Genomic DNA, 23,674 nt, shown 5'->3' with positions numbered 1-23,674 from the left:
TCAATCGTTGTTGGCACTATAGCAGCAAGCAAAGAGTTTGGAACTCAATTGCATAGTTCATCGATTGTTGATATTGTAGCAGAAAATAGTAGGCTCCATAGTCATGGGTTAGCAATCATTTGGTAGGCATAGTAATCAATTGCTGGTGCTTAGCAATGGATTGCTAGTGTTAACAATCGATCGCTAAGGTAAATTGAGCCTTTAAGTTAAAGCAACGTTCGAAATCGCAGTACAACAATCAATTAGTAGAGGCTAGCAATTGATTGCTAGGTCGAAATCAATCTGACAATAATCTTATAAAAAAGGGTTTCAGGGAGGATTCACAATGTCGATTCTTGGGGGTTTAAGGATAAAGTATTACTGCATTTCCAAACCAAAAGAGGTAATTTCAAACAACAAACAAGCTTCCAAAGTGAGATTTATGTAAAGTTGTTTGCTTTCATTTATTTATATTTGTGTTCAATATTCTTAGTATGTTGTTGTAAAAATAGATTGTAAGAAACTTTTTCGCCTCTGAAAGGTATCCGAGAAGCAGAAGGATGATGGTGATAGTTCGCTAGAACTAGTCCTTAGACATAGCCATCTTAGGAGGCAATGAACCAACTAAAATAGATTGTGTTTGAGTCATGCTATGAGTTTGCTTCAAGTTTTTGTTGCGCAACCACATCGACACGAGAAGAGCTATTCACCCCTAGCTCACACAGGTACTAACACATATATCTATTCAACTTCAAATTTTATGAGAAACACCTTATATAATAGTTTTTGTCAAAACTATTACATGATAATTTTGAGTTATTTATTCACTTTGAAAATATGAATGGAATCCAATAATCAATATCTATCTATTCAAATTCAAATTTTAAAAGGAAAAAATCATCATTTATCACTTTAGCCAAAAGTGCTAGATGGCACATAGTACAATTTGGGTCAAAATTATTGGTGCAATCGACTTATGATCAAGATTAGCCAGGTTGATCAAGCTTGAGTTGACTTGAATTGAGTTTTATTGTTTGATCAATATGTTAGTTGGGCATCAAGTATGTCAAGATTGATCGAATACTTGACAGTCAATCAATATGTTAGTTGATTAAGTGAGACGTCAAGTAGGTCAAGATTGATCGAATACTTGACAGTCGATCAATATGTTAGTTGGTTGAGCGAAGAGTCCAAGTAGATCACGGTTGACCAGACACTTGTCAGTTGAAAGTCCAATAGGGAGTTGACATGAGATGAGAAGTCCAAGTGAATCATGGTTGATTGGAACCTTAGTGATCAGAAGTCCAATAGGGAGTTATTGGCATGAGAAGCGAAGTCCTAGTAGGTAGGTTATGGTTGACCAAACACTTGACACACAAAAAGTGAAGTCCAAGTGGATCATAAAACACTTGGCATAAGAAGCGAAGTCCAACTAAGTCATGGACCAAACACTTAGCAATGACTTGTCAAGGTTGATCGGATGTTAGTCATGAGTAAAGGAAGTCATGACAAATCAAGATTGACCTAATGCTAGGTAACAAAAAATTCTGACAGGTCAAGGTTAACTAGATATAAGCAACTAGAAGTCCAGACAGGTCAAAATTGATCAAATGTCAGACAAAGAAGTCATGATAGGTTAAAGTCAACTAGATACCATGCTAGATGAGAATTCAGATTTGGTAAGAATGAAACGGGAGTATCAGTAAATTAATAGTGTGTATTAATTAACCGATGGACTCTAAACTCTGAAATTGGGGTTTGAGATATTTTTAGAGTTTGCTATAGTAACTAAGGTTTCTTATAATACTTTGGGGGTTAGTACAATGATTTCAGGGCTGCCATAATGTTTAGGGGTTAAACCTTAGATTTTAAGATTTGCTACAGTAACTTCGGGGGTTGCTATAGTGTCGGGGTTTAAGATTTCTACTATAATATTTTGATACAATACATGTCGATTACTAGAGTTTAGCAATCGACTGTTGGCACTATAATAGTGAATAGAATGTTACAAAATTGATTGATCGATTTAACTGTTAGTCCATCAGTCGATTGTTGAGGATTGATGACACTGTAACAGTGAATAGAAGCTTTAGAACTCGAATATAGAACTTGACTATTGGGATAATAGTCGATTGATGAGATTTAACAGTTGACTGTATTGTTGAGATTACAATCAAAGTCTCACATTGGGGATACATAGAGAAGATCATGAATTTATACTTGATAGTCTTGAAATCCATGATGAAGCTCAGGAAAAAATGAAGGAGGTAAAATCCATGATGAAGCTCGAGGTAGATAAATCCTAGTAGGTCAGTTGGATCGAATACTTGACAATCTTGAAGGATCAAAAGGATCGAACATCAAGGCAAGGAGGGTCTGATGGTCAAGAGATTGGACATCAAACTGACCTCGATTAAAGTATAGTGGTCCTTCGTTTGAGGAGGGTTGTTAGGTTCAAAGTGGATAATATCATATCATTGGTAGATATATGTAGATTCTATTGGTTTTAACAGACTAATGTGATTAAACTGTGTGGAAAGAGTCATTTTACACGTCAAATTCGATGAGGCGACGATTGATAGAAGCTGACAGTTGACTGATATGTGGAAATTAGCTTAACAATAACCCTATAAAGAACATTTAAAATTGTCGGTTCTTGAGGGATTAGAGACGAAGTGTTATTGCATTTCCTACAATCAAGAGGTAATTCCGAACAATAAGAAAACATTCAAAATAAAATTTCCATTGTAAAGTTATTTTCTCTTTCATTTGTATTTACATCATTGTTTCTTGTTTTATTATTGTGAAAACATGTTATAAAAGGTTTCTCCACCTCCGAAAGATTTTTGAAAAAGAGAAGATTTAGTGGTGGTAGTATTGTTACGACTAGGTCTTAGAGTAAGAATCGAAAATTCTGAATCAAGTAAAAAATTGTCTCTTGTTTTTGCATTAGTGTGTCAACTGTTATTTAAATTTCCATTGCGCAAATCCATTGACTAGAAATGACTTATTCATCCCCTTCTAGTTTATACAGATCCTAATAAAAATTACTACATGACAGTTTTGCAATATAGTAATTTTGACCAAAACTATTAGACGTCTTTAGTATATAGTAATTTTGACTAAAATAACTAGTTGGTTTTTTTGCTAGCGGAATGAAGAAAAAGATGGAGTAGGATGAGGAAGAGAGGAAGAAGAGAAGGGAGAAGAAACCTTGCTCTTAGCATGTAAGAAAAGGGGGATGAGAGGAAGAAGAAAGGTTTAAGAAAGAAAAAATTAATAGGGTTGGTAAGGATAGAGAAGTTGTATTCAATTTTTAGGTGGATAAGTGAGACAAATTGGGGGTTCAGGTTTTTTAGAAATGAGGGTGACAATTTTAAATTTATTTATAGAATGCTTATTTTTTGTCCTTTCATAATTAACCAACATCATTAAACCCAGAAAAAGCTAATTAATGAGGCATAACTTAATGGTGTAGCTTTAATTATCTAAAACCTTAGTTTTTAATGCGCCAACATTTTCAGGTATACCTACTAAAAACGGTCTCAATTATAATTAATTGGTGATGCTACTTATCAGCACTCCACATGTAAATATCTATTTTTTATATATCAAATATTTAATTTATACTGATTAATTTTGGGATGGACGATTGAGCTTCATATTTCATCTATCAAATAAATTCAGAAAACAAGGTGACTTATAAGGTACACCCCAATATTACTAATTATTTAAACATCATATACATATGCTGGATGAGTTTTAAATCTGAGTGTTTGAAAAAAATATCTTATTTTTTACTATCACACTATACCTTTGGACCAACATGCAAATATTTATATACCATCGACAATTAAATAAAAAAATATTTATTAAAATCTTTCTAAATATTTTTGATAGCTTGAGCTCAGTCTTTTTTTTTTTTTTTTTGATAAAATAGTACGAGTTGCAATTTTAATTAGAAAATATTACTTTTAAACTTGAAAAAAAATTAAAATATTGTTAACTATAACAAAAAGCCTAGTGTAGTGTCTAAGCCAAAATGATTATAATCATTTTACATGTTAAAGAATTTCTTTTTAAAAAAATACCTCAGGAAGTCTTTTGAATTAAAAGTTTTTATTTTCAATTCTTGAAAAAAAAATAGAATGTTCTTATGATAATCCATTGTATTTTTATAAAATATAGATCTTTAATAATTTTTTTTACAAATAAATACTTTAATGACTACTTTTACTTTTACTTTTATTTTTATTAAAAATAAAAATATCTAATACAATTCTTTGCCAAAATGCTTTTACAAAAGGCACCTATTACATATTCAGAAAATTTTATTATCAATATAAACAAAATGAAAGACTCTTCTTGATATTATCAGTATAATTTATTTAGCTACATTAACAAAAATTATCTTGAAATATTTTTCTTAAGATCTTTATAAAATGTCTTTTATCTTGGTATTTATCTATTGGTACAGTAGTAAAACACTAAGATAATAAATAAAAATTTTAAATTTTAATTTTAATAGGTCACACTATATTGCAAATTGGGAAAAAAATATTTTTTTAATAATATGCTCAATATCCTAGATTTTTTTAAGAAAAAAGAACTGAAAACACATGCTGGATCCAATTAAAAAATATTTTTTTTATTTACTAAAATAATTTTTTATTACGTAATCAATAATCAGTGGGCTCAATATTTATATTTATAGGCTCATTCGAAAAATGGCTCACTGTTAGAACATCAATGATAAAACCAGAAAGCAGTCTAGACGAAGTTATCTTTCAGGGAAAACGTGAACTATGATTCGAACAAAGAGGTGGCGCCACTGCTAACAGCCAATGGAGAAGTCTAGTTTCCTGAAGCCTGTATTCATCAGAACATGCATTTTTTTCTTTTTCGACTGCGCTTTAACTGCTGCTTTTCGCTGCTCAACCGCTTCGTTTCACGTCGTCGGTGCAGATGAAAAAAGATAAATCATTCCGTTACCCAACTCGATCGTACCCGGAGGATACACCCTGAGGACACTGCTCAACCGCTTCGCAGGAGAGAGAGAGAGAGAGAGAGAGAGAGAGAGGGAGGGAAAGCATTGAATGCTCGCCTGCAGCTGGAAGAGCCCCACAGCCAGCGTGTGCTCTCGTTGAATGCTCCTCCTCCTCCTTCAACTGTTGCTGCTGCGGTGGTCATTGGTTGCTTGTATTAATGCGCTTCCCCTCCGCATTGCCATCGCCCGCTGAGCTCCGTCAGGCTAGGGAATGTGGAACGGAGGCGAGTCGGTCTTCTCCAGGTCCAGCTCCTTCAGGGGATGCAGCGAGGACGACGAGGAGGAGGCCCTTCGCTGGGCCGCCCTCGAGCGCCTCCCCACCTTCTCCCGCGTCCGCCGCGGGATCCTCCATCGCAATGAGGTGGAAATCGCCGCGCTCAGCCCGTCGGACCGGACTTCTTTGATCGACCGTTTGCTCAGCGATTCCGGTGGACCAGATCAGTTCTTTCTCCGGATCCGCCAGCGGTTTGACGCGTATGGGGACAAAAAAAAAAAATTCTTCTTTTTTGTTGTTGTTGTTGTTGCTTTTGTCTAACTTTTTTTTGGGGGTTGTAGATTTGTCCTTTTTTGTTCGCATTAACGTACACGTTCTTGGTTTGGGAAACAGTTGTTTCTGTTTGTCGCTCATGCCTGCGAGTCTCCTCTCCTTGAACGCAATTTTTTTTTTTTTTGATTGTTTACGACTGGTAGCATAGCTATTGTTCTTCAGTAGTAAAAGAAAGAACTTCCATTGGATTATTTCTTTTTTCGCATGAATTTGCACGTGCTTGGTTTGGGAAACTGTTCTCTCGGTTCTGCAATTCCCATTACTCTGTAGTCTAATTTTTTTGTTGAGCTAGAATTAGACCTTGTTTTGGCTTATAAGGCCAGTTATACTGAATCTCAACGGTTTGTATGCGTGTGTATGTATATATTGAATTCTGGTATTACTAGGTCGCACATCGTTAGTTTTTTGTATTGCGAATCCCATATTGTCAGTTTGTGTGTGGCTAAATATGTTGAACAAGTTTTCCTTATTATTAATTTCTTCTTTATTATTTTGAGAACTTGTAGTGTGAATCTGGAATTTCCCAAGATTGAAGTTCGATTTCAGGAGCTCAAGGTAGATGCTTATGTTCATGTAGGAAGTCGAGCATTGCCCACCATTCCCAATTTTATCTTTAACATGACAGAGGTAAGCACGTTTCACATTTTTCTAGTTCCATTATATTTCCAAGAGATGAAAGCTTGATTTGGAATTAGTTCTCAACGATGTGGTTGAAATTATATGGCTTGGCGTTGATGATGAATTGTAATGAATTTGTTCCCCGTAATTTCTGATGAAAAATAATCAATAAAAAGTACTTACTTAATATTATCAAGTTGAGCAATTTTAGGCATAATTCTTGGCAAAGTGGTTTGCCTGGAGACTCTTATTGACCATTTACCATACTTGAATGCTAGTGCAGTTTGCTGCACATATTCTATGTTGTCTGAGGACTAATAGTGGATGTTGTTGGTATTGGCAAGGCCTTCATGAGGCATCTGAGGATCTTTCCTGGTGGAAGGAAGAAATTGCGAATACTGGATAACATTAATGGGATTATCCGACCATCTAGGTAATAGATTCTTGAATAAGAATTGAATTGAACCTTTTCCATTTTCAGTTCTGATGATTCTGACATATATGGGTTTCTGCAGAATGACACTGCTTTTGGGTCCACCAAGTTCTGGAAAGACAACTTTGCTTTTGGCACTTGCTGGACGACTTGAGCAAAGTCTACAGGTTTGTTATTATTTTAATCCTGTTATTGAGAAATTTCAGTTTGTATCTAATAAACCATGTTTTGCTCTTGAGTTTAACATATCGCTAATTTTCTTTTTGTGACTTGCTTTTGCTGGAAAACTTGATAGTTTAAACATAGCTTATACAAAATTCTAGGAAAAGAGTGTTCTATTTTTTTCTTTTTTAGTGATTCACATTTGGGTTGCCATATTACCAAAATCGTTTCAGATGTCAGGGAAAATTACTTACAATGGGCACCAATTTAATGAGTTTGTTCCTCAAAGAACATCTGCATATATTAGTCAGCAAGATTGGCATGCCGCAGAGTTGACAGTAAGAGAAACTTTAGAATTTGCAGGGCATTGTCAAGGTGTTGGAATTAAGTATGGTGAGTCTATGAAGTTCATTTTTTTTTTTTTGTAAGAAAAATTGTGAGCATTCTATTGCTACTGAAGAATAAAGCAACACCTAGATATGCTTATGGAGCTTTTGCGGAGGGAGAAGAATGCCGGAATTAAACCTGATGTGGATCTAGATTTATTTATGAAGGTAAACATTTGTGCTCATACAAGCGATAACTCTGGATTTGTTGATTTGTGATTTGCTTAATTATCCTTTGTCTTGAAGGCAATAGCTCTACAGGGAAAGCAGTCCAACCTGGTGGTGGAATACATACTAAAGGTAGACAGGCACATGATTTAAATGCCATTTATTTTATCCATATTTTGTCTCTCTTGACAACAAATAAGAATATTATAAATGCTAAATCCTCCTGTCAATCATCCTAATATGCATCACTAACCATTTTCACCTTTTCAAACTCCAACCCTCAAACAATGTTTCTCTGATTTTTCTTGAAGTTGATTCCTGTTGAACTTATTAATTTCCACACTGAAAATTTTCTCTTTGCCACAAATCCTAATTTTTTAAATCCTTTCTAATCATCATTCTTTCAGTCCTAATTGTTTTTCAAGAAAATTTGGAACTATTATTTAGAATTTTTGTGAAATACTTATTTCTTGATTTTGAAAAACCATTAGTATTTGCATCTCTTGTAGCACATTAATTTATTTCGTGGGGACTTTGTTTTGAGGTATATATCATGAATATAATTGTTTCCAGTTCATTATCTATTACTCTCTCTTTTCTGTTTTCACACACCATTTTTTTATTGAAACCCTTGCTTGTGTGTCCAATGAAACATCTGCAATAGGCATCTGAAACATATGCCATACAGTTTCAGTGTGAATTGTATCATGAAACATATATAATAATAATCTAGAGTGTAGACTGCCTCAAACCTAGAATAAACATATGACAACTTCTCTTGATATTTTGCAAATCAGTGTGTGCTGTTCTAATTTGTTGTGAATATGGGGTGTAGTTGGACTATAGAAGGGTTTCAAATTAAGGGTGTGTACGATTTGGTTTAGCGGGTTACTATTGAATTTTTTAACCAAAATAAACACATAAAGTTAAAATTTCAAAATGAAACCAATAAGCTTTCTAACATAATCAAACTAATCAATTTGGTTCAGTTTAAACAATATATATATATATATATATATATATATATATATATATATATATATAAAATTGTTATGACAAAAAATCATCAAGCAATATATTTCATATGTATTTTTTTTGGATTGCTTATTGGTTTGGTCTTATCAATTTACTATTCTCCACACCAAAGTGCAACAAAAATTCTTTCTATTATTAAATGGAATTAGAACTGATAAATTAATAAACATATTTTTTGACTTGATTTGCTTTGGTTCACTGGTGATGTCAAATGCGCTGCCCTTAGTTTAAAATTTGAATTTTTTTACATAAAAATCCCAATCCTTTTCCATATTGTGGTAGAGCACCCCTACAAATATACAAGGTATCCACATAATTCTTTAAAGTCTCAATAGGGAACATGTCAAGTTATGCCTTATAATGACTCCACCACTAGTCATTGTGGTAGTGGGTTATTCTGATTTGCTTGTACCATAGTTAGGTCTAAATTTACTATATTCTTTCTCCTTAATAGTTATCCAGCAAACTAAGTTTCATATAGGTACTCATCCTCATAGTTTGAAATCTCGTACCATGCCGGACGAAATGGTCGAAATGTATCGTTCCAATAAATCACCAAAATTCGATATCACTTGACCGTAGTTTCGGTCTTTGACTGGAAAGATACTATTCTAGTATTGTGTTAATACTTCGATGCATAGTGCTAGTGAAGAAATTGAGGTTGAAGGAGGAAAAAGATGAAGGTGTTGAGTGGTATTGAGTTTTAGTAATTTACCTGAATAATATATTTCGACTATTTCACCCTGCATGATATAAGATTTAAAACCAGCTTGACACAGACTCCTTCCTATGCTTCATCTCCTTCTTCAACTTCAATCTATTACTATCACCATGCATGAAAACATCGACACGATACCAAAACAATATCATTCCAATCAAAGACTGAAACTTCGGCACGGCTTGAGATTTTGAACCTTGCCCATCCTAATGTTTCATGGCTCAATCTCAGTTTCAGTCTAGAGCATGATATTAGATCAACAGCTTCGTCTAGCCTTGTATGAAACTTGAAACCCAATGATGTTAGCTTGATTTATTGAGACAAACCATTAAGATGCCTGCTAGATTATTAGTTAAGATTCAGTTGACATAAACTTGTTACAAATGTCCAGGCACGTCCTTGTGAAAATCCTAAAATTCTGTTGTATCCAGTTACCCAGTTCTGTTGGTTATAACAGTTTATATGCTTCATCAACATTGTGTCCTTTTGTGCAAATTCTGATTATGTTTCATAAGTATCTATTTGTGATGATGATGTGCATTTATCTTTTCTAAATTTCTAAATTTCACTTAACCAAGATTTTAGGGCTGGATATATGTGCTGACACCCTTGTTGGGGATGAAATGATTAAAGGCATCTCAGGAGGGCAAAAGAAGCGTCTTACAACAGGTAGTCAGCTTTGATTTTCACATTCCTTTTCCCTTATTTTTCTTCTTTTTATACTTCAACTTTTGTTTTTCATGCATTTCAAATGATCCCCCTTCCAAATGTTTTCAGTGTTTTTTTACTTATTAAAAGTTCACAATTCATACCTTTGTCAGGTGAATTACTTGCTGGGCCTGCTAGAGTTTTGTTCATGGATGAAATTTCTACTGGTCTTGACAGTTCAACCACTTACCAAATTATCAAGTATCTTAAGCACTCCACTCAGGCACTTGATGGAACCACAATTATCTCCTTGTTGCAACCAGATCCTGAGACTTATGAATTATTTGATGATGTCATTCTTATATCTGAAGGCCAGATTGTCTATCAAGGACCTCGTGATGCCGCTGTTGAATTCTTTTTTTCTATGGGCTTCAAGTGTCCTGAACGGAAAAATGTTGCTGATTTTTTGCAAGAAGTAAGAAAGTAAACTGCTACCCGCCGCCACCCCCCCCCCCCCCCCCCCCCCCCCCCCCCCCCCCACCACATTTGAAAATGTTTTAAGAATCTAAATTTCTAATCCCTTATTTTATATTGTTCTTGAAATAAGTTACGAGAAATTTTGATTTCATTTCCTTGTCTTTCCAGGTCACTTCTAAGAAAGACCAGCAGCAATACTGGTGCCAATATGATTCTCTATATCAATTTATACCTGTATCAAAGTTTGCAGATGCCTTTAATTCCTTCTGTGTTGGAAAGAGGCTGAGTGAGGACTTGGCTATTCCGTATAACAGAGTCAATAACCATCCTGCAGCTTTGTCAGCCTCTAAATATGGAGAAAGAAGGTTCAACCTTCTCAAGGCCAACTTTGCTTGGCAGATACTACTGATGAAGAGGAATTCGTTTGTCTATGTTTTCAAGTTTATTCAGGTACAGATACTTTTGTCTTTAAAAATTGAATTTGTTGTCACTAACAAGGGGCACCTTGCTAAACAACTAAAGCCATATAGCAGTGTTTACAACCTCAAGAATTAGAAACGTATATTTCCTGGTTCAACTTCATTTCCAGGAAGGGTTTTTAACTGAATGCTTTGATGTTTGATAATTGGTATTTGGAAGCACATTAAATGAACCATCATATCACATGCTGTTTGGGAATCTTGTACCGTATATTTCTTCCTTTTCTGCCTTTGATCAATGTAAATGTCTGATTCACTTCTATTGTTTCTAAATTTCTCTCTATTTCTTCAGATTTATCTTAATATATTTCCATATAGCATATTATTGAATATGTATTTTCCTTTATGGATTTCCTTTTCCATTGCAGGATCACTTTTATAAATTCATGTTATCATTGTAATATTTAATATATCAAGTATAGTTTTATTTCCCCCACAAATTCTATTAGAGCATCAGATTCTTTCTTGATTGACTTCTAAGCCTCGACATCAGCTATTCTTCCCTCCCTCTAGAAATCAGACTCCTCGCCTATTGATACTGTGACCAATCTACTATTCTAATTTTGATGTCACCAACAAGATCACTGCTAGGGTCATTCCTCTATGCTTCACAGTCCTCTTCTAATCCTTCCTTTTGATCTTACCTTAGTTGTTGCCACTCTGCTATCGTTCATTAGCATCCTGCGTTGCCATGTCATCCAGGTTGGATTGGAAAGATAAGATAGAGGTGGAGGGGGGGGGGGGGGGGGGGGTGAATATTGCTTGCACTTTTGGTTTTTAAAACTTGTCTTTTCTTTGAATAATCAGAATGCAGCAGAAAAAATAAAACAATACAACACAAAAACACTATCGTTTACTTGGTTCACAACCCTCGAGAATGCTACTCCAAGACCCACGATCCATTGGATCGTTTACGAATAGGCAACACTAATATTCTCCTTCCGAAAAGCTTTTTCGGAGGCGGAGAAGCCTTTTACAAATGAAAAGGTTACGATAACTCTTTACCGTACCCTTTAAGAATGAAATGCAATAAGCTTAAAATAAAGTTACCAACAACTCTTAGCGATTTGGAGCTTAGTGTAGGTTGTCGAAGAGTGATGCAGTGTAGATGAGCAGAGCGTTCGATGCTTGAACATTTGACGAGAATTTGGATTGATGTTCTGAAGTCTCTGCTCGAAGCTCTTTTTATAGGTGTTGTTTGCTCGATTGATCCTCTGATCGATGCTGATCCAAATCGGGTTTTCCAATCGACCAATCTATAGTTTCAGTTGATCGAACTTCCTCCACACAAGCATTCGATCCAGTTGTACAACTATTGATTGGGTCTTTCGGTCTCCCAATCATCATCCAGTCGCCCTGATCCAATGTCATGTCAGCTTTGTGTCATTATCCCTTCACCACATTAGCTTCCCGAAGCCTATCCGCAGCCACATCAACTCTCTGAGGCTTATCCCTTGACACATTAGCTGCCACATCATCACCTCGAGCCTTATCCATGCCACATCAGCATCTGAAGCTTATCCAGGCCATGTCACCAGACATGTCATTCGTCACGTCAGTCTTCTAAACAAAACTAATGCCACATCAGATATGTTGCCAACTCAGACTTTTCTGGTCGATTGATCCCTTTGTTCGATCGCCCGAAATGTCCGGTCGATCAAACTTATCTTTCGGTCGACTAAACCCTATAAAATAGAGTTAGCACTGAATAAAACAAATTATAATTTATGCCTCTTCTAATTATGACAGTTAAACAACTGTCTAATCTCGACTTTGAGATCTAGATTGGTTTCTTAGTCAGATCAATATTTAACTTTGTCTCAAAATTAGGGTACGCCTCATCGCCTTCTTTTCAGAAGGACCTCTTCAGAACTTGGTTCACAACCCCTAAGACTGCTACTCCAAGACTTACAATCTGTTGGTGGATCGTTTACGAATAGGCAACACTAATATTCTCCTTCCGCTTTTTTTTAAGAGATGGAAAAGTCTCTTACAAATGAAAAGGTTACGGTAACACTTTACCGTACCCTTTAAGAATGAAATGCAATAAGCTTAAAATAAAGTTACCAACAACTCTTAGCGATTTGGAGCTTAGCGTAGGTTGTCGGAGAGTGATGCAATGTAGATTAGCAGAGCGTTAGATGCTTGAACACTTAATGAGAGTTTGGATTGATATTCTGAAGTCTCTGCTCGAAGCTCTTTTTATAGGTGTTGTTCGGTCGACTGATCCAGTCATTCGGTTGACCGATCAACAGTCTTATCTTCGATCAACGCTGATCCAGATCGGCTTTTCCAATCGACCGATCTATAGTTCCGGTTGATCGAACTTTCTCAACGCCAGCATTCCATCCGGTTGTACAACTACTGACTGGGTCTTTCCGTCTCCCGATCACCATCCAGTCGCCCTGATCCAGTGCCACGTCAGCTTTGTGTCTGTTGGGTTGCAAAGGTGCAAACATAGTCCCACATCTAAAACACATGGGAAAGATCATGGGTTTAAAAGGATGGAAAGTATCTCCATTGGCATGAGGCCTTTTGGGGAGAGCCCAAGAACAAAACCATGAGGGCTTAGGCCCAAAGTGGACAATATCATGCTATTGTGGAGATACAGACATCCTTTTGGACCCAACAATTGGTATCAGAGCGAGGCCGCTCTTCACCGGACTAACCGCTGGATGAGCCATGATCCGGATCTAACCATGTGGGTTGAACCTTAAAAAAACAAAGGAAGTAGGGGCTCCCGTGTTTGAATCAAGAGGACCAGACACCGGGCAGGAAGTCCTAGTAGGTCAGGTAGATCGAGGGGCATGAAGTCCTGGTTGCGGCTGGGCAGGAAGTCCTAGTAGGTCGGGTAGACCGAGGGGCATGAAGTCCTGGTTGCGGCTGGGCAGGAAGTCCTAGTAGGTCGGGTAGACCGAGGGGCATGAAGTCCTGGTTGCGGCTGGGCAGGAAGTCCTAGTAGGTCGGGTAGACCGAGGGGCAGGAAGTCCTGGTGGGTCGAAGATTCAGACATCAAACGGAGGCTTCCCGTTTGAGGGGGGGTCTGTGGTCTTTGTTTGAGGGGAGGATTGTTGGGTTGCAAAGGTGCAAACATAGTCCCACATCTAAAACACATGGGAAAGATCATGGGTTTAAAAGGATGGAAAGTATCTCCATTGGCATGAGGCCTTTTGGGGAGAGCCCAAGAACAAAACCATGAGGGCTTAGGCCCAAAGTGGACAATATCATGCTATTGTGGAGATACAGACATCCTTTTGGACCCAACAGTGTCATTATCCCTACACCACATCAACTTCCCGAAGTCTATCTCCAACCACATTAGCTCTCTAAGGCTTATCCCTTGACACATCAGCTGCCACATCATCACCTCAAGCCTTATCCATGCCACATCAACATCTAGAGCTTATCCAAGCCATGTCACAAGACATGTCATTCGTCACGTTAGCCTTTTGAACGAAATTGATGCCACATCAGACAGGTTGTCAACTCAGATTTTTCTAGTCGACTGAGCTCTTTGTTCAATCGCTCGAAATGTTCGATCAATGGAACTTACCTTTCGGTTGACTATACCCTATAAAACAGAGTTAGCACTACATAAAACAAATTATAACTTATGCATCTTCTAATTATGATAGTTAAGCAACTATCTAATCTCGACTTTGAAATCTAGATTGATTTCTTAGTCGGATCAATGTCTAACTTTGTCCCAAAATTAAGACATGCCTCATCGTCTTCTTTTCAAAAGGATCTCTCCAGAACTTACATGTCTTACCTTCTTACCAAACATCCGGTTCAGCTGATCTGTTCGGGCTTCCTTTACTTAGCATCTGATCCCTTGACCCACTAGGGCTTCCTTTGACTCGATGTCTGGTGTTGTTGACCCATCAAGTCTATCCTGCCAGATGTCTAGTTTTGTTGACCCATCTAGACTTTCTCTTCCTAGTGTACAATCCACTTGACCAGCTAAGACTTCCTATTGCCTAGTATCTGATCTACCTAACTTACTAGAACTAACCTGTGCACTTAACAAACATATCAGATCTCCAGATCTTATCTTTAAATCTTTTGTCAACATTAAAACATAGGTTCGATTATCTGGTACTTTCTCACCAATACAGTTGTGTCATCACATGATTCAATTTTTTTCCTACAAATCTGTGAAACATGCATATCATTTATAGGCTAGAAGAGCCTTTTGAATTGCCAGTGGTAATTGAAAAGTGCCACTATGACGTAGCAATTATCCCATAATCCTATGGGTCTAATTAGGATGTTCAGTCTAATAGGATGTTTGACCTAATTTATGTGATAACTAAGATCTTCATCCACTGGATATGTTGCACATATCTAGTAATCCTGAAGTGTTTTTACAAATTCCTTGGAGCTAGATGGGCCTTCAATCTTAGTCAATTACCCTCGGGGCCACGCATGTGTTAATTTAACTTTAGTCAGAAATTCAGGAACTGATTGAGCGTCCCAGTTTGATGTAAATTTGTAACATCTTCAATCTGAGAGGGAGTGTGAATGGAAAGATATTAAGTGATTTACATTAATTTTTCCAATTCACTTCAAATTTCACTTTGATTTCTTCCAGATTGTTACGATGTGTTTCCCTTTATGCATTTTCTTTACTTCTACATCATCACTTTTATAAATTTATGTGATCCTTGTAAGATAGGATGAGTATATTGAATGTAATTTTATGCCTCACAAATTCTTTCACTATTCGTTGTCAGTGAGGTGTTGAGGCAAACAGTAATTAGATACCTGTTTGACTCGGTGGGTTAGCACTACCTTTACTTTCTTCAACAATATAATTTGGCTGGTTACTAGAGCTTTTTCTTTCGACATCCTAATTTTCTAAATAATTCTAATTAATTATTTTATCACATGGTATACACCACCTATAGTTCATTCTTGATGGGAAGCTAATCAAGTTGAAAGCATTTCTAGTGAAGATCCCAAAGTTTCAGATTCGAAGTTTGTAGAAAGAGTAGTTTGATAAATTTGGGTTGCAATGAGTGGTCTAATTTTCTGGTTTTCATGGTTTTGCAGCTTCTGCTTGTTGCCCTGATTACTATGACAGTATTTTTCAGAACAACAATGCATCATAACTCAGTTGATGATGGAATTATATATGCTGGAGCACTCTATTTTGCTTTGATAATGATTCTGTTCAATGGGTTCACTGAAGTTTCCTTGTTGATTACCAAGCTTCCAGTGCTCTACAAGCAGAGGGACTTGTTTTTTTATCCAGCATGGGCATATACAATTCCATCTTGGATCTTAAGCATTCCTACTTCACTTGTAGAGTCTGGAATGTGGGTTGCAGTTACATATTATGTAGTTGGTTATGATCCACAATTTACGAGGTAATACCTTGTACTTTCTGTAAATCTTTGCAATTTATGGTATATTCATAGTACAATTTAAGTTTGTTGTAGGTTCCTGTCACAATTTCTTTTGCTCTTTTTCCTTCACCAAATGGCTTTAGCACTGTTCCGAGTGATAGCTTCATTGGGTCGTAATATGATTGTTGCTAACACTTTTGGATCTTTTGCTATGTTGGTCATCATGATTCTTGGAGGATTTATAATATCAAAAGGTTAGACTTTACTCATGTCATTCATGATTTATTTACCATCATTTTTCCCTTAAGCTATTTGTATACAATAATTCTTGCAGATAGCATCCCACACTGGTGGGTTTGGGGCTATTGGATTTCCCCATTAATGTATGCACAAAATGCGATTTCAATTAATGAATTCCTCGGACATTCATGGGGCAAGGTAACACTTATTAATAGTTTTACTACTTTATAGAAGGAACATGTTTTTCATCAAAGCTTTAGTTTTGCCTATGTGCAATTGTTGTGTTTCACTTTTCATAGTAGTCATGTCTCTGATACATTGTTCTAATAAAAACTTTCAAATATATTGGGTTTAGGATTGTGTCGTTAATCTTCTATATACCAATGCAATATGTATCTTTAATCAATGCATATGTATTCTCTTTCTCCAAACTTAATATTATCCTTTGTCCATGACTTAGTCCGTTTACAGTACCTTGTCTTCTATGTATGATTTGAAATGTCATACTACCAATCGAAATGTATTGTTCCAATAAATTACTGAAACTCGATACCTAGACAATGTTTCCTGTGTTGTGCCAATCATATCGACGAGTATCATTTCATATCAACACTCTTGGCATGCTAAAATTAAGGTAATGCTATTCTTTTTTATAGTTTGTCTCCATACAAGATCGTAGCATTCCAAATGGAAAGCAAACATTGAATTTATGTATATAGTTGCCTTTTCTTTTTCTTCTTCATCTCTTCCTCTTTCCACCTCCAATTTGCCATTGATGCAATAACCGAAACATCAGCACAATACCAAAACAATATCATTATAGTCAAAAATTGAAATACCAGCATGGCTCAAGATTTCGAACTTTGCTTCTACATAGAAAGCTAAAACCAAAATACTGTCATAGTAGAATAATTAGGTATATTCATTGTATGATAAATTGAGACAATAGATTAAGATGATATGAAGAGTTTCAAAGGTTACCAATTGATTCTATAATTAGAGGAGTTTTGAGGGATAAAGGAAGACTAAAATGAAAACTCTAATTAATGTAACTAAAAGAGATTTAAAATCTCTAAAATATTAATAGTGCTATCACTTTGCAAAGAGTCCAACAAAGGGATACAATCCATGTAGTAGTATAAATAGTTCGCATTAACATGGCTCTTTATATGGTGATGGTGATGATAAATTATATGACGTCATGTGGCTAAATAAAAAATATAAAGTATGCAAATAGTTTGCCTGATGATGTTCTTTTTACTGTGCTAAGTAGTTTTCAAAAATAAGTTTTTTGTTTATGTGCTATTTACAAGGTTTATGTGTCATACTCATATTTCTTTTGAAAGATTCTAATTCATGATTTATCATGTTGCAGAAAGGCACCAAGGATAACATTTCACTTGGAGAAGCTGCATTGAAAGAATATGGCATGTTCACAAAGAATTACTGGTTCTGGATTGGCATTTGTGCATTATTTGGTTACACTATCTTATTCAACATCCTTTTCACAATATTCTTAACTTACCTTAACCGTAAGCTCAATGACCTCAAAATGTTTGTTACTATTATCCTAATGCTCTTAATGTTATCTTATTGTGATATTCATTCAAGCCTAAGCAGCAATAGGAAAGCAACAAGCTGTGGTGTCAAAAAGTGAAATTCAAGAAAGGGAACAACGGAAGAAAGGGGAGAAGCTTGTCATAGAATTAAGGTCTTACTTGAGCCCAAATATGTTAACAGGTTATGACACCTTCAAATTAGTAACATTATGCTGGTAGCTAGATTATAAATCTTTTCCCTATTATCACAAACATTTTCACATTCTTCATGTTCTTGCTTTATAATGTAAAGTTTATCTATCTTATCATTGTTTGGTTTCTTATTTTGATTGATCAAGATAATAATGTATTTTTCCAGTGAACTCATTGAACTTAGAATCTTATTAGATTAGACTTTCAACTGAACCTATCGGCATTTAACTTTACTTGATTATAGCAAGTCAACTGAAATTTTTACAATGATTAGAATTTCAAGCATAGTTGAGAAATCTAAAATGTTTCTCAATTTATGCAGAAAACGGTAAGCAGACACAGAAGGGCATGGTTCTACCCTTTCAACCTCTTTCCATGTGCTTCAGCAATATTAACTACTATGTTGATGTGCCACCTGTATGTCTATTCTTTTTTGGTCCTTTCCACTGTTTAAGTTGTTCAGATAGGTTATCCTTGTTATTCGATCCTTTGGGCAGGAACTGAAGCAACAAGGTGTATCTGAGGATCAACTACAGTTATTGATCAATGTGACTGGAGCATTCAGGCCGGGTGTATTGACGGCACTTGTTGGTGTCAGTGGTGCTGGTAAAACTACCCTAATGGATGTCTTAGCTGGTAGGAAAACAGGAGGACGTATTGAAGGTGACATAACTATTTCTGGCTATCCCAAAAACCAAGCAACTTTTGCAAGGATCTCAGGATATTGTGAGCAGAGTGATGTCCATTCTCCATGTATGACCATTATAGAATCACTACTATTTTCAGCATGGCTTCGCTTGCCTTCTCATGTTGATCTTGGGACTCGAAAGGTATTATTATCTTAACATTTGACTATTTTTTCACTTGATGTCTTTATGAATTCAGCCACCTAATAGAGGACCGCTGCAGGTTTTTGTGGAGGAGGTAATGGAACTTGTTGAACTTACTTCTTTAAGTGGTGCCCTTGTTGGCTTACCAGCAGTCAACGGTTTGTCTACGGAACAACGCAAAAGGTTAACGATAGCTGTGGAGCTCGTTGCAAATCCTTCTATTGTCTTCATGGATGAACCAACATCGGGATTGGATGCCAGGGCTGCTGCAATTGTCATGAGAACTGTGAGAAATATAGTTGACACTGGAAGGACTATAGTGTGCACGATTCATCAGCCAAGTATAGACATCTTTGAGTCATTCGATGAGGTTCTCCATCATTTTTCTCAGAATTTGATTTATGAAGTATTCACTCTAGGAGATGTCGGATTGATTTAATTATTTCTCTTTATCTACATACCTTGTTGTACATCCTCCTAGTCTACACAACCATAATTCCTAATTGTTGAATAGTTGCACCCTTTTGTCTCCTTTCAGCCAAAGAGTCAAAGACATTCTATTCTTTAACTGATGCTAAGATGCCTTTGAATTCAAGATGAAGAAAACGATGATTCCTTTATGTTAAAACTAATAAGTACAAATTACAAAATACAAAATGAAATTATCATTTGGTTTTCTTGACTCCTTGTATCCTATTTATGTTTCAGCTTTTATTCATGAAGCGTGGTGGAGAACTTATTTATGCTGGTTGTTTAGGCCCAAAATCCCAAGAGCTAATTGATTTTTTTGAGGTTGGTTAGGCGTGTTTGGATTGTTCAAATTATTTTCTTAACTAACAAGTTTGATTGTTTCGTTTCATCATCTTACAATTTTCTGTGACTGCTCAGGCAATTCCTGGAGTTCCTAAGATCAAGGATGGTTACAATCCTGCTGCATGGATGCTTGAAGTAACTAGCCCTTTGATGGAAAATCGCCTTGGAATTGATTTTGCTGATTATTATCGAAAGTCTAAATTATTTCAGTATGTCCTAGTTAAGGAAGCTATTGCTTCATTTAATCTCATACTGTTACTGAAGCTCCTTCTAGCAGTTAATCTTCTTTTTTTTTTGGGTGCCCTTTTTTGTAGACACAATGAGGAATTGGTAGCAAACTTGAGCAGACCGAACAGTGAATCCAAAGAGCTTAGCTTTCCAACCAAGTATTCACAACCATTTATTTCACAATATCGTGCTTGCCTTTGGAAGCAGAATCTCTGCTATTGGAGGAACCCTCAATATACAGCCGTCCGTTTTTTCTACACTGTCATCATTTCTTTGATGTTTGGAACCATCTGTTGGGGATTTGGTTCGAAAAGGTACCTGAATCTTCTACATGACATTAAATTCTTATGTCTTAGAGATTCTAATACTTAATATGTGAATCTATGTAGCTTTATCTTAGTTAATGGGAGCAGAATTTTTTTGGATGGTACTGAATTAGTTTGGTTGGACTAGATTTTCTGTTATGAATGTTCTTGGATGATAATATTAGTTCTTCTTCTACTTAACAACACAAGAAAGTAACCAAATCTAGAATTGTTCTGCTTAATTGCTTGATGGCTTATTTAAACCAGCTGGATTGAGCACTAACCATAATGATATGGCAAGTTTGCTTCTCCACAACTTGGATTATCTAGTTTCCTGAAAGTAGCTTCCTTGAATCTACAGGAAGCCACACATTGAGGTTCCTCAGGCCTCAAATTGATATTGTATTCTCCCATAATCTTGGAAGTTTCATCTAGTGTAAGGATCCTTTCTATTTCTTATTTTACAACAAAATAACCTGTATTTGTTCCCCAACTCCATTATAACCTGTATTTATTTGCTCCCCAACAACAAAATAACCTGTATTAGTTTAGAAAAGCCTTGCCAAACATAACCCAAAACAATGGCCAATTCTTCTGCTACCTCCATCAATAACATCACCAAGCCTTGTACTTAATCCTCCGCCTTCTTTATCCTTTGACAACTAATTCTTTGCTTGAAAATGAAATTGCAATTTTACCCTCATAACAATGTACAACGATGATTTGGTTAAAATTTTATTTTGGAGTTATTTTAAGTATTTTATTTTCATGGAGCAAGAGGTTTTTGAAAATGGGAGCCTTATTTGGGTGACCTTGCATTCGTAGGATAATTGTACAAACATTTCTATAATGTTTTACTCTTTAATATGGGGGTTTGTGCACATAATTCTGATGAAACTTCTTTTACTTTCCTTTTATATTTTTTTGGATTTAATATTATTGGTAGCCCACAATATTTTCAGGGAAAACCAACAGGATATCCTGAATGCAATGGGATCTATGTATGCTGCAGTCCTGTTTATTGGAATTACAAATGCTACTGCAGTTCAACCGGTAGTTTCCATTGAACGGTTTGTCTCCTACAGAGAGAGAGCTGCTGGAATGTATTCTGCTCTACCATTCGCATTTGCCCAGGTTTATGTACTTGAAGCACTCTTCCTGTTTTTTCTTATATATATTTTTCATTTTGTTAACTTTTCAGTTTCTGTTGCAGGTTACTATCGAATTTCCTTATGTGCTGGTGCAGACACTTATCTACGGCACTATATTCTACTGCATGGGCTCTTATGAGTGGACCCTAATCAAGTTTATGCTGTATATATTTTTCATGTATTTCACTTTGTTGTACTTCACTTTCTTCGGCATGATGACGATTGCAATAACCCCAAGCCAAACTGTCGCACCAATAATTGCTGCACCATTCTATACGCTGTGGAATCTGTTCAGTGGATTCATGATTGCACGAAAGGTAAGAGAAATCAAACATATTGTTCTAACAACTATTTCCCTGATTTTGCTCTTCCCATCAACTGTACTTTGCTTGTAGTCTCTGCGCTAATTCGCACTATAAATAGAAAATTTGCTGTCCTTTGATACTTGTTACAGTGTAGAAATCCAGATTGTTGCATATTTTCTGTTGCATTAGAAAGTTTGAATAATTTACTCGATCACATTAGATTTACAATTTTAATTGTTCTGCCTGTGCTAATTAACATGTTATATCCCCATATTTGGATGAAAACAAGATTTTTCACTTATACATCATATCTAGTTCAATTTTTTATCCTTTTTATGGCTAAAACAAGATCTTTCACCTATACATCATATCTAGTTCTATGCAAGTGTCTATTTCACTGCACTCTTCACCCAATCAAAGCTAGCTGATGCAACAATTCCTTCATGTCTGGACTAATTACATCTCTCTAGATTCCTAAGATTCTCATGGCCTAGGACATCTCTGAAGCATGTTAATCTTTAACTGTTAATCATCTTCTTTGCAAGCATTTGTAATACATCTAGTAAGTCTTATACTGATTGTTTCTTGTGATGAAACTTGTATTCATTGAAGAGGATACCTGGCTGGTGGAGATGGTATTATTACGCTGATCCGGTGGCGTGGAGTTTGTACGGCTTGCTCACTTCCCAGTTTGGAGATATAGATGCTCCCATGATTCTTTCAGATGGTGTTCGCTCGATCCCCATAAGGCTGTTTCTGAAATACCACTTCGGTTTCAAGCATGAGTTCCTGGGTGTAGTGGCATTCATGGTAGTTGGTTTCTGTGTGATTTTTGCAGTGGTATTTGCTTTAGCAATCAAGTATCTCAACTTTCAGAGAAGATAAGGGTGTGATCTGCGGTCTGATCTTATGGTCCTTTAAATTTAGGAATTCTTCCTCAAATAAGGTTGATGTTTAAGAAAGAGCAAATTGTATAGCACCATTTTTTTATGTGAATCGTTGGTTCTTATATCGAAGGGGTTGTGTTACTTCTAGCACTGAACTGAGTGGTTCATTTAGTGTAAGATGAAACATGGCTCTTTCTTTCCTTTACTATCTAGTCAAGTTGTATTTCTGTGGATAATTTACCGAGACTCTACTTGCTTATAAATTCTTGCATCACTGGGAGAAGGATGATTATCGAAAATGAATCCTTTTTTTTTTGTCTGGAACAATTTTTTAGTCAAGGAAATTGCATTTCTTCCATTGCTTGCTCTTCAGTTTTCTATTTTGAACTGTTTTGGTTTATTATTTTGGCTTTCCTAGTTGGCTCTTATATTATGAATGCTAGTAGTAGTCTAGTGTTATTTCATAGCAGTTGTTCATAGCATTGTCAACCCAATTAAAATTTTAAATTTTAATTAAAATGTTGTCGAAAGGCTTAAATCTGTCTTAAGTTTTTAAATTTTAATAATTTGTTATATTTTTAGGAAATGATGGGAGAATTTTTAAAAGATTATTTAGTTTTTATGAAAAAAAAATGATTAGAATTTGTATTTAGATAAATTGTGTCTTTATTTATGAAAAAAAAAGTCTTAGGAACTAGAATCCTATGTATTAGAGATGTTTTTTTTTGAATTAATATAATTTCTAATTGGATTCTCTTAGTGAGAGTTTCTTTTCAGTGACAGTTATTTAAGTGAAGTTTCATTCTATTTAAAATATTTATTTCCTTTGCTTTACCAATCTTGTTCAAGCTCCAGAGGGTGAGGCTATTTAATTTTACTGTTGCGTTAATTATATTACTCGTTGAGCTTTGTTTTACTCCATGAATCAATCTCCATGTAGCATCCAAATGGAAAATCTGGCTCTAGTGCTAGAAAAGGCACGAGTTTTAAATCTATACTTCCAAGTTTTGAAGCTAACATTAATGCTCAGGGTTCTTAAGAATAATATAGATAGGATAGGCGAAGATAGATTGAACATATTTAGATCGACGAAAATTGACTGGACATATTCAGATC

General features: G+C 35.8%; 1 protein-coding gene across 1 annotated transcript; it reads left to right on the top strand.

Annotated features, from left to right (window-relative positions):
- The first annotated feature begins 5,237 nt into the window (after positions 1–5,237).
- LOC141834569 (ABC transporter G family member 31) lies at positions 5,238–22,763 on the top strand. The gene is made up of 24 exons (XM_074721885.1): positions 5,238–5,500; positions 6,080–6,200; positions 6,536–6,624; positions 6,707–6,791; positions 7,020–7,179; positions 7,264–7,340; positions 7,419–7,472; positions 9,672–9,762; positions 9,915–10,216; positions 10,387–10,668; positions 15,753–16,069; positions 16,142–16,302; positions 16,383–16,486; positions 17,664–17,820; positions 17,909–18,028; positions 18,362–18,456; positions 18,537–18,869; positions 18,949–19,239; positions 19,578–19,661; positions 19,758–19,891; positions 19,997–20,224; positions 21,178–21,349; positions 21,429–21,683; positions 22,284–22,763. Exons 1-24 carry the CDS (start codon positions 5,238–5,240, stop codon positions 22,554–22,556), a joined length of 4,248 nt encoding a protein of 1,415 aa, XP_074577986.1. The 3' UTR covers positions 22,557–22,763.
- Positions 22,764–23,674: the final 911 nt, after the last annotated feature.

Source organism: Curcuma longa, chromosome 9 (assembly GCF_044706935.1).
Source record: "Curcuma longa cultivar G26 ecotype Majalengka, Jawa Barat chromosome 9, ITB_CL_G26_1.1, whole genome shotgun sequence".
Classification (NCBI taxonomy): Eukaryota; Viridiplantae; Streptophyta; class Magnoliopsida; order Zingiberales; family Zingiberaceae; genus Curcuma; species Curcuma longa.
The sequence above is the reverse complement of the archived record's forward strand: the minus strand, read 5'-3'. Positions and strand labels throughout refer to the sequence as shown.

Excerpts from the sequence above, each read along its gene's own strand:
- LOC141834569 (XM_074721885.1), top strand. The coding sequence starts at position 5,238 with ATGTGGAACGGAGGCGAGTCGGTCTTCTCCAGGTCCAGCTCCTTCAGG. Across the intron at positions 10,669-15,752 it reads ATGTTTTCAAGTTTATTCAG|CTTCTGCTTGTTGCCCTGAT; the intron begins GTACAGATACTT and ends ATGGTTTTGCAG. Across the intron at positions 19,662-19,757 it reads AGCTAATTGATTTTTTTGAG|GCAATTCCTGGAGTTCCTAA; the intron begins GTTGGTTAGGCG and ends GTGACTGCTCAG.